This window comes from Lepus europaeus, chromosome 6, assembly GCF_033115175.1.
Source record: "Lepus europaeus isolate LE1 chromosome 6, mLepTim1.pri, whole genome shotgun sequence".
Classification (NCBI taxonomy): domain Eukaryota; kingdom Metazoa; phylum Chordata; class Mammalia; order Lagomorpha; family Leporidae; genus Lepus; species Lepus europaeus.
Genome location: NC_084832.1, coordinates 94,905,496 through 94,916,709, shown reverse-complemented (window position 1 = coordinate 94,916,709; position 11,214 = coordinate 94,905,496). Strand labels below are relative to the sequence as shown.

Here is an 11,214-nt window from a genome sequence, read left to right as displayed (position 1 = left end):
CTTTTGACTTCTCCCTGCTTGAAGACCACTTCTCAGAGTCTTGCTCTGGGCTGGAAAACGGAAGCAGATATGTATATAAATAATGCCAGTTTTGAGCTGGCACTGTGGCATAGTAGGTAAAGCCACCTCCTGCAACACTGGCATCCCATTTGGGCAACGGCTCAAGTCCCGGCTGCTCCACTTCTAATCCAGCTCCCTGCTTCACTCCTGGGAAGGCAGTGAAGGATGGCCCAAGTATTTGGGCCCCTGCCACCCTTGTAGGAGACCTGGATGGAGTTCCAGACTCCTGGTTTTGGCCTGGCCCAGCCCCAGCAGTTGCAGCCATTTGGATAGTGAACCAGCAGGTGGAAGGTCGATCTCTCTCTCTCTCTCTCGCTGTCACTCTGCCTTTCAAATCAATAAAAATACATCTTAAAAAAAATGCCAGCTGGAGGTAAAGATTGCCTAAAGAGAAACATTATGGACAGTGGTAATAAATATTTTCTGTTATCTTTTCTAGAAGAATAAGAAATGCTTCCTAAGCCTCACTGAGCAGTTCCACACTGTTTATGAAAACTTGTCTCGAAGAACTGTTTTCCTACAGTCCCGTTCCCGTCTCTTGTATCGATGCTGAGGGAGGTTACTATTGACAGCAGGGCGAGTCTTGCTCCTCCTGGAGCATGGGTTACGGAAACAGAGGAGCAGTGAATGCAAGAGGGTGCTTGGTCTTAACAAACTAGACCTTTTTACTCTTTCTGGACAAGAGGGGTTTGTAACCAAACCATCTGTGCCGTCAAGCCTTTCTACTGCTGGAGGAAGGGAAAACAGCTCGAGTTCCTGCCCCAGTTCTGCCTTATAGAAGGGTTGTGTGACAGAGAGAGAGAGAGAGAGAGAGAGAGAGAGGGCCCTCTCATCTGCTGGTTCACTTGCCAAAGGCTCACAGTGGTCGGGGGCTGGGCAGGGGCCGAATCCTGCAGCTGGGAATCTAACCTCGGTCTCCCATGAAGGTGGCGAGAGCCCAATCATTTGAGCCATCACTGCATTAACAGGAGTCAAAAGCTGGAGCCACATATTGACCCAAGCACCCTGCTACGGGATGTGGGCCACCTAACCCCAATGTGACAGGTATCTGTAGTGTGTTCAATGTGCCTAAGTTCTTAGCTTTGAGGCATCTTCTAGCACATCTACTAGGATGTTGTTATTTGTAACAGAGCAGTGTTTTGGAGACTGGCTCAAGTCCTCTGAGGGCAGCAGGCAAACAGCTCCTTCACTGCCATAGGGACCACTTGCGAACCTGCACTGTTCTTTCAGCTTCTTGAATAACCAACTCTATGCATGAGGTTTACAATACACAGCTACATTTGCATACAGTAATGCATATTAAATAGTATCTTTCAACCTTTGGTTTTGCTTTCAATCAAAATAATATGCTCTCTCAGGGAGCTTGCTTCTGAAAACTTGTGGGTGGGCACCTTGCAGCCTCTCAGGGTTACCTGTACATTGATTCCACTGGAGTTTGGAGCAGCCGTGGTTCTACGGTTGACTCCATTTGGCACAAGAGAAAATCTTGTCAACCTTGTCCAGCCTCTTTGCCCATTAATAAAGCTGCATGTGGGTTAAGCCACTGCCTGCGATGCCAGCATCCCATATGAGCACCATCTTGAGTCCTGGCTGCTCCACTTCCTGATCCAGCTCCCTGCTATAATGAACCTGGGCAAGCATCAGAAGATGGTCCAAATGCTTGGGCCCCTACCCCACCCATGTGGGAGACCGCATGGAGTTCCTAGCTCTTGGCTTTGGCCTGGCCTAACCCTGGCCATTGCAGCCATTTGGGGAGTGAACCAGCAGATAGAAGATCTCTCCATCACTGTCACTCTGCCTTTCAAATAAATCTTTAAAAAAACAAACAAACAAACAAACAAAAAAACAAATGAAACTTTAGGAGCCCACTCACGTCCCCGAGGTCTCTCCTGGGCTTCTTGGCTGCCGTCACTGCAGACATCATTCTCTTCCTGATCGTTGAGATGCAGCTCCTTTCCACAGTCACAGACATGCGTATCCCTGTAAGGCTTTTTTTTTTTTTTTTTGGGGGGGGGAGGGCAGAATATATGGCATTTGTCCCTGAAACCGTTTAAGTAGAAGAGTAAGGGGACAGTAAGAGCTTAAGTTTTTAATGAAAGTGCATACTTGTTTTTTTCTGCATTACAAACAGCAGGCAGAGGCATTCCACCTCATTTTACTGGGGGTGCTGCATGGGTAAGGACTCTGGCACTTCAACTGGAAGGCTTCACCGTACAGAGTGCCAGGTGTCCTGAGCTGCTAAAGGCACGTCCACTGGGCAAAATCAGAGTGATCTCCGCAGAGGAGGAGGCTGACACTGAGCCCGGGTGCTCACCGTGATTTTCCGGTTGTCCAGAAATACCGTTTTGCCCAAGAGCTCCTCACCTCTCAGCCAGCACGAAGGATTAACAGCTGGCACTGGCTGCAGCAGGCGTGCTTTCCAACATTCACTTTGTAAAACATTTAACCTGCTACCGAATCCTGGGACAAAAATGAGGCCGATAGGTAGCCCAAGCTTAAGCTTTGGTTTGCAGACAGCTCTCTGGTTTCTAATCCTGTGCTCCACTCATGATGCACACGACTTCATGAAAAAGCCTGGCTCCTCGGGGGTTCATAATGGCACAAAATTTAGGTCTTGCCCTCTACTAAAGGGATAGAATTAACTTTTAAAAGGGGTGATGTTTGATGCGGGGAAGAGAAAGGGAACAGAGGAGGGACCACTAGATGACTTACTCTGGCCCCTCCCTATTCTGCAGCAGAACAGAGCAAAGATCAGAGGCCAGAGGCTTCCCTTTCATGGGACTGGGAAGAGAGAGTTGTCAGAAGCTGCATGAGGTCTTGGGTTTGTTTTACAAATCTGATCTTTCAATCAAGAGGTCCTTATTCTTTGGAAACACAGTGGTCCCTGGGGGGCCACTACCCTTTCCCCTTTGAAAACTTGGGTTCAGATTCTCTTAAGCCCAAGTGAAAGGTTTTACGTATATGCCAAGAGGAGTTGGGGGGTAGGGCACACTTCAGTTCATATTGTCGCTCCTTGTGGAACAGCAAGTTCACGCCTTTAGGAGAAACTGCAGTAAAGGGAACATTTGCTTTTTCAAGTCTTTGTTGATGTGAATCAGGAAAGAGTGTGATCGGTTTCTGTTTTAACTGAGGATGCACGGCTGCCAGCCTTTAGTTTTGGTAAACGTTAAGATAGGCAAGCATCCTGTCGCCATTGCCAAATGTGGAATAAATCAAGTAGGCTCCCCTCCCTCCCACTGGTGACGGCTGAGGAGCTCAGCAGGGAAAATCACGCACCACCAGCAGCACTCTGAGCTAGCGGCCCATCGTGACCGAGCTGCACTTAGAATCTTTGCAGTTTAGACATTCCATTAGGCGGCTGCCTAACGAGACTTTGAAAAGCTGGGCCCGTGAGCCCCTTCTGACTGCTACCCAAACAGGTTCTGATAAGGTGTACGGCTTCTAGATGCCAGGTTTACAGTAAGCTTATATCTTCTCTCCTCAGTTAACCTTCAACAAATATCTGGACCAGGTTTTTGTGTTTTTTTTTTTTTTCCTGTAATTCTAAAAATTTCCCTGAAATGCCTTTTAACATTTGCACCAGCCACAGAATGTCTTCAATTCATTTTCTTTAGCGCTTCTGTTCTTTCAAAGCTTCCCTCCTGTAAGTCTGGGGGGGAGTGGGCCCTTCAGGCCACCAAGAATCCGCTCCAGCCAGGCTTCAAACAGTGCCTCTGAGCCTGTGCTCCATGCGCTCCCTGAGGCTCACCTTGTGTAACTATACCTTCACCTTGTGTAACTATACCTTGTGTAACTATACCTTCTCCAGGGAACAGGGCCTGCACGTTAGGAGTGGACCTGGTTTGAATCCTGGTTCCCTCACTTTAATGGTTGGGTAACAGAGCAGGTTGCTTTGAGGACTAGAATTTGCAAATCTACATGCACAGCACACGTTTATCTTCCCATCAAAAAAGGATGAGATAAGCAAGCCATTGACCTGCAACATCTTCCCCAGAGAAGCTCCAGATATGCTCAGTGTGCCTGGTCCAGGATAAGGACACTTAGACCCACAGTTTTGACTTTCAAACATGAACGTACTAAGCTATAGCGTAAAAAAATTAAACAGAAAAGTCAGGCGAGCGCCGTGGTGCAGCGATCAGGCTGTGGCCAGGGAGGCCCGCATCCCCTGGGAGGGTGCCCGGTGGAGTCCCCGCTACTTTGCTTGTGTGCCTGGGAGGAACTGGGTCCCTGCCACCCATGTGAGAGACCCACATGGAGTTCTAGGCTCCCGGCTTTGTTGTGGGCATCACTCTCCCTTTCAAATAAATCAGTCTTAAACAGCAGAAAATACTCCGAGAGTGGGCAGGATTACCATAGCTGTTAAAACGAAGAATGTGAGAAGAGAGCTGGTGCTTGAATTTTTATCCACTGAATTTGTCCGGCCCCAGGCTCTGAGAAAACAGGCCAGGACCCCAGCTTCAAAGCTGACCCTATTCAGAGCCCCTGCTTCTTTCTAGGGCTCACACATTTTCTTTTTCCTTCAGGCAATAAGCACTGTAACCTAAGCGGCAAAGACAGAGACCCACACCTTCCCCAAAGAAAAGGAAGATGGATCTGGTGTCAGGCTCAATTAGACCCAATTGTGATGGCTCTCCAAAAAGGAACAATGCCGCTTTTGTGATAGGCTCTAGCAGAAGGCTTGGAAATTTTACACAACCGTCTTACCCGCAGATGAACCTGGGTTCCAGCCCTCTTCCTGGAAAGAGGGGTCGACCTAGCAAAGTTTCATACCTACTCTTACCACCTCTTCCCTGGACCAGATTGGTTTTGTTAAAAAAAAAAAAAAAAAAAAAAGCCCATCTCAGCAACAAGGTAACAAGGTGAGCAGAAGGACGCAAAGGCAGGCACAGGCTGAGAGGCCCACGGCCGCCGCGGGGTGAGGACTCAGTGATGGTCTAAGGGCACTCTTCGCTAGAACTGTTGGTATTCCTTTATCTGCCCTAGATTCAGTCCGAGAACCCTCCACAGAGTCCATGGAGTGCCCGGCCTCCCCGCTGAAGTGCTTAAAATGCAAATGTGCCCCACTCCCGGCCGGCCCCCGCAGCCCCCGCAGCCCCGGAGCGCCGCGCCCGGCCGGGCCTGGAGCGGAATGTTAAAAAGCGGGCCGGAGCGGCCTGCGCCTTCCCACCGGGCCGCGCTCCCGCTGTGACATTCCGCATGCATGACACGCCTGACTGCGCCGCGGGCCGGCCCGGACAGCGCTCTTTCAACTTTGCGGAACAATGGCTCGGCCCCGGCGGCCCCCCGCGCCCACTCTGAGGCCAGGCAGACCCACCTGGCTCGCCCAAGGCCGCAGCTCCTGACCCACTTCTTCTACCCAAGGAAAAAACTGACTGCTCCGGCAAATCGTGACTCTTACAAATCTGGGTGGTTTTTTTTTTTTTTTTTTTTTAAGTTTCATTTGGTTCAGTTTCCTTAAATTTCCAAGTTGTTGACAGTTTAAAACCGAAAACTTTATAAATCTCGTCTAATCACATTTCTAGAAACAAAACATTCCAACGTCAGTAGTAACCTTATACAGAATCAATGTTTAACCATGAGCTTACTCATACCACATAGGATGCACCAAACTCTGCTTCACCGTAGAGCATACAAACAGCACCTCCTACTTTGGCATGACCCAACACACAATGCCTTAAAAATAATTCACAGATACAAGGTTTTTTTTTTTGTGGGTTTTTTTTGGTGTGTTTTTTTTTCAAAAACATACTTCATATTTCCTCTTTTATTATATAAATATCAGTTTAACCTTTTACTGTAAGAATATAAACGTTTTAAGAGGATCTTTGTTATTATTTATACAAATTCACAAACAGTACAATTAATTGATAAAGGTCTCTGGGTTTCTTTAACTCCATGGTCTTGCATGTTGCTGTGGAGGGTTCTAAAAAAATAGACAAACAAAACCAACAAAAATATACATCCTACTCAAAAGCCATTTCTTTAAAGCCACAAGTCCCAACCCCCACCAAAATAATGTCATCTAGTCCTCCATTTAGAAACAGAATTTTTTAAACCCATAAACTCCCATGTTATGAACAGAGCACACACAAGACGGGAGTCCCCAGTCTCCTCCCCTTCACATGAGGGGCGCAGGCTCCCAACAGGAAAGTCTCCCCATGACCTCTTTGTGGAAAACATGGAAGAGTGAGAGGGCAGAATTTGCATATATAATAATCATTTGCAAGACACAATCTGCATCTCAAACAAACAAAAAAAGCAGTTTGACTCATTTCTCCCACACATTTGTGCTATAAATTAAGTCAAGATTTAAAAACACGGTTGGGTCCTCATATCCCAGTGGACAAGGAGGAAAGGGAAGATGATGGCCAGAATGTGGAAGTGGGGCACCCTGGATGGATGGAGGTTGGGAAAAAGCCAAAACAAAAAAAGGTGTACAAACCCAGCGGGCATCTTTCCAGTCTAGGCACACGAATGTTTCAGACTCAGAATCTCTCTCTCTTGTAGAATTCCAGGGCTTCAGAGAAAAAAAGTAAACTAAAACGAGGTAGCCAGACGTGTGTGTGTGTGTGTGTATAATTTATATATATATAATATAGAATGTATTCAGAAAGAAAGGACCATGATTTCAAATTTCTTCCAAAAATTTTTAAAGAAAGGAACGTGAACATGCAGGGAGCGTGAGCAGCAGAGCGCTGTGAAGGAGAAGCGATGAGAAGAGACTGGGGTTCGGGTACCGAGTGGGCGAAGGGTGAAAAGGCTGTTGTAGTTGGGTTTGCTCTTTATACATTTCAAAATAAAAACCGGATCACAGTATTCCAACGAAAGCTTCAGTGAAGGCAAACATTCTCCCCAACTCCCCAGGGTCCAAAGGACTGGCCCTTCTCCCTACCCAGCCCCAGGCGCGGCGGGATACAGTAGTCAGTCCTGCGGCCCTGCGGAGGGTAAGCAGCCGAGTCCACCGCTCCCCCGCAGGGATGAGGAAGCCGGGAGGAGGGCCCAGGCCCAGGCGGCAGAGGAGTCCTGGAGGCGAAGGGAACGGGCTGCAGGTGGGGAGGGCCCCTCCTCATCCACTGCAAAGACCTGTGTGTGCACGTGCCTGGGGTTGGGGGGAGGCCAGGGGAGCCGGTGCTGCCGCCCTCACCTGACCTTCTCACTGTCCGTCATCTGCCAGAGTCCCAGGTTGAGTACCTTGAGGCAGGGCAGCTGCGTGATGCGCTCCAGGCCGCGCTTGGTGATTCGGGTGCAGCCGTACAGGTCTATGCCAGTGAGCTGGCTCAGGTGCTCAGCTATCAGCTCCAAGCCCTTGTCCGTGATGCGCACACACTGTCCAATGTTGAGCGTGCGCAGCCCGTGCATCTGCCGCACCATGCGGTTGATGCCATCGTCACTGATGTGGCAGGAGCAGAGGGAGAGGGACTTGAGGCCGTCCAGCCCCTGGGCTATGTAAGCCAGGCTCTGGTCCCCCACCTTGTCACAGAACGACACATCCAGCCCCGAGAGGCGCAGGCTGCCCATGGCCAGATGCATGATGCCCGTGTCACTGATGTTGTCGCAGGAGCGCAGGTTGAGGCTGCGCAGGCTGCCCATGTGCGACAGGTGCAGGAGGCCGGCGTCAGAGATGCCCCCGCAGAAGCTGAGGTTGAGGAGCCTCAGGCCCGTCAGTCCGCGAGAGATGTGCTTTAGGGAGAGATCCGTGAGCTTCTGGCAGTCCTGCAGCGTGAGCTGCTCCAGGCCCAGGCAGCCCTCGGCCGCGCTGCGCGTCATGCCGGCCAAGTGCCCGATGCCCACGTCCGAGAGGTGGCGGCAGCTGCGCAGGTTCAGGGTCTTGAGGCGCTGCAGGCCCCAGGCGATGAGCAGGAGGCCGGTGTTGGTGATGTTGCTGCAGCCCCCCAGCTCCAGCACCTCCAGGCCCTTGAGGTACTGGGCTATGCGGCCCAGGCTGCTGTCGGTGATCTGCTTGCAGAGACTCAGGTTGAGGGCGCGCAGAGAGCCGATTTCCTGCACGAACGCGTGGCCCAGCCCGTTGTCGGTGAGGTTGTAGCAGCCGCTCAGGTTGAGGCTCTCGATGTTGGCCATGCCCTGGATCACGTAGCTGAGGCTGCGGCGGAGGCTCAGGATCTGCACGCGGCGGATGCCCCGGGCCTGCAGGCTGGGGAACAGCGACGGGTTGGCCCGGCGCAGGTGCAGCTTGGCCTCCACCCCCCGCCACACCGACTTGTGGTAGGCGGCGTCCCGCCAGGCCGTGCACACCTGCGCCGCGCGCCCCTTGTCCCGGACGTCCAGGTAGCCGAAGATCATGGCCAGCAGCTCGGGAAACAAGCACGAGATGTGGGTCTCCATCTTCCTCCTCCCCCCTCCGCGGCGCTGGGGGGAGGAGGCGCGAGCCCCGCCGCCGCCGCCGCTGCGGCTCCTGCCCCGGGGAGCCGACGCGAGCGGATCGCCCCGGCCACAGCCGCCGCCGCCGCCGCCTCGGGCCCAACGGACGGCCCCTCCCCGCCTTCCGGCTCCGGCCGCCGCTCCTCCTCCTGGTCCGTCCGTCCTTCCTTCCTTCCTGCCGGCCTCGCCTCCCTGCCCTCCCCCCGCCCCGGGCTCTGCTCGGCGCTCACATCCCGGGCGGGGAAAGCGCCGCGCACTCACTGCCGAGCCCCGCCGCCGCCGCCGCCGCGAGTCTAACCACGCCGCGCTCGGGCCGCGCCGCTCGGCCGCCGCCGCTCCCACGCCCCCTGCCGCATCCTCCGCCGCCGCCGCCGCGCCGCGCCGCTGCTGTGCGGGGCCGGCGGGCCGGCGAGGGGCCCCGGGCGCCGGGCGCACGGGCTCCGGGCGCCGAGGAGGCTTCCTGCTGCCTTTGTCTCTCGCCCGCTTTTCAAACCTCCCAGCTCCGGGCCGCCCGCACTCAGCCGCCCAGGCGGGGGGACCAGGAGGCCAATCCGGGCCACCGGGCGCACGTCCCTTCCCCCTCGCCCCCGCCCCCCGCCGTCCGCAGGCAGCTGGCAGCCGCCGGCCCCGGCACCGAGGACGCCGCGGCCGCCGCGGCCGGAGCGCGGCCCGGCGCAGACCCCGGGGGCGAGCCGGCGGGCGGCGCGCTTGGTAGCGTCCGGGACAGGCCGCTCGCCAGACTGCGCCTTCGCGCGTCCCCTCCTCGCTGCGGCTCCCCCGCGCGCGCCGCGCAGTGGTACGAGCCTGCGCTGCCGGAACTGTCGGCGCCGTTGCCCTGGAAACCGAGTTCTCCCGGTTCCGCCGCCCCTGACTTTTAACCCTGTAGGCGCCGCTGGAGCGCCGCTGTCAGCAGAGCGCGTCCCCGCCCTCCTCCTCGTGGCCCGCAGCCCGTGGCCTCGCCCCAGCCCTCTTCCTTCTCTTTTTCTTCGCTGCTGGCCGTCCGCACGGCCCCTTCACTTACCTTTAGGATTCCTGACCCTTACTTCAGCCCTTCTCCCTGTATCGTCCTTGCGAGACTCGCCCGGATAGAATACTGGGTAATCATCACCCGAGTCTCCTTCCTTCTTTTTACTACCCCTGATGGCCCTTAACACGTCTCTGTTATCACTCCCCCAGCTCCCCACAGTGGGGCTTCGTTTTGCTCCAGTCTCGACCCTTAAATTGGGGGAGAAACTCTGTTTTACTCATCTTAGTTTAGCACTGGCCCCACTTCTGTTCCCGTTCTAGAATTTTCTAGAATTATTCATGGCAACTTCCCCCCAGCATCTTATGGTTGTTTCCAGACAGTGCCAGGCGAGCTTCTGTCAGGCCTTTTGACACCAGAACTTGGACCACTTCCGTGCCTCGCTGCGGAACAGCTGGGCCCTCAGCCTGCTCTGATCCTAGAAGGCAGCAGCCCTCTCTAAGCCTTTCTTGGGCTTTTTCTTTTCATCGACTCCTGGATCACACATCATGTGGCCCACGTGTATTCACAGTCAGTACTGGAGTGTGAGTGTACAGGTGCAAATTTGCTCTCTTCAGCAGCAGAATGACTCCTGGAATGGTTTGGGTGGTTGTCTGTCAGTTTATAAACTGTGTGTGTGTGTGTGTGTGTGTAACCAGGGCAAGGCTCCGAGTGTGGCCCCTGCATCCCATGTGCACACAACAGAGGAGTTCAGAGTTTGTTTTCACTATCCCTAAGCCAAAAGGTTTTGAGTCAGAAAAGTAATGGCCTGCTGCATTTTGATTCATGAAGCCACACAACCAGATAAGAGACAACCAGATTTATCCATCAGGAAAGTAAAATGGGTTTGTGGATTCAGTTTTTAATAATTTTGATTTTATTTATTTGAAAGAGACAGAAAGATCTACCATTTGCTGGCTAACACCCCAAATGCCCACAACAGCCAGGGCAATGCCAGGCAGGAGCCAGGAACCTAATCTTGGTCTCCCGTTGGTGGCAGGGGGTCCATATTAGCAGGAGGCTGCAATCAAAAGTGGAGCCTGGTTTCAAACCCAGGGACTCTAATATGGGTTGCAGGTTTCCCAAGCAGAAGCTTAACCTCTATGATAAGCACCTGCCTGTCATTATTTGTGGACCTGATTTTGAAATGATTGCTGGGGCCAGTGCTGTTGGCGTAGCGGGTAAAGCTGCCGCTTGCAGTGCCAGCATCCCATATGGGCACCAGTTCGAGTCCCGGCTGTGCCACTTCTGATCCAGCTCTCTGCTGTGGCCTGGGAAAGCACTAGAAGATGGCCCAAGTCCTTGGGCTCCTGAACCCACATGGGAGACCCAGAAGAAGCTCCTGACTCCTGGCTTCAGATCAGCGCAGCTCTGGCCATTACGGCCAATTGGAGAGTGAACCAGCAGATGGAAGACCTCTCTCTCTCTCTCTCTCTCTTTCTCTCTCCTCTCTCTGACTTTCCTTCTGTCTGTGTGTAGCTCTGACTTTCAAAATAAATAAGTAAATCTTAAAAAAAAAGAAAGAAAGAAATGGTTGCTTAGTATATGAGATTGGTAGCTTTTGGCCACTTCTCTTTGCCCAAGTGGCCAATACAGACCAAGTACATACAAAATCATGTCTGAGCATAATATACCTTCCTAAATCAGGAAATGCAGAAGCCAAGATTATTGCTTTTTCCTTTTCTTTCTTTCTTTCTTTCTTTCTTTCTTTCTTTCTTTCTTTCTTTCTTTCTTTTTTTTTAAGATTTATTTACTTGAAAGAGAGAGCAAGG

At 52.7% G+C, this 11,214-nt stretch overlaps 1 protein-coding gene across 1 annotated transcript; it reads right to left on the bottom strand.

Annotated features, from left to right (window-relative positions):
* Nucleotides 1-5,472: 5,472 nt before the first annotated feature.
* Nucleotides 5,473-8,504, bottom strand: FBXL14 (F-box and leucine rich repeat protein 14). Its single transcript, XM_062194606.1, has one exon. It carries the CDS (start codon nt 8,401-8,403, stop codon nt 7,201-7,203), a length of 1,203 nt encoding a protein of 400 aa, XP_062050590.1. The 5' UTR covers nt 8,404-8,504; the 3' UTR covers nt 5,473-7,200.
* Between the last annotated feature and the right edge of the window lie 2,710 nt (nt 8,505-11,214).

Excerpts from the sequence above, each read along its gene's own strand:
- FBXL14 (XM_062194606.1), bottom strand. The coding sequence starts at position 8,403 with ATGGAGACCCACATCTCGTGCTTGTTTCCCGAGCTGCTGGCCATGATC.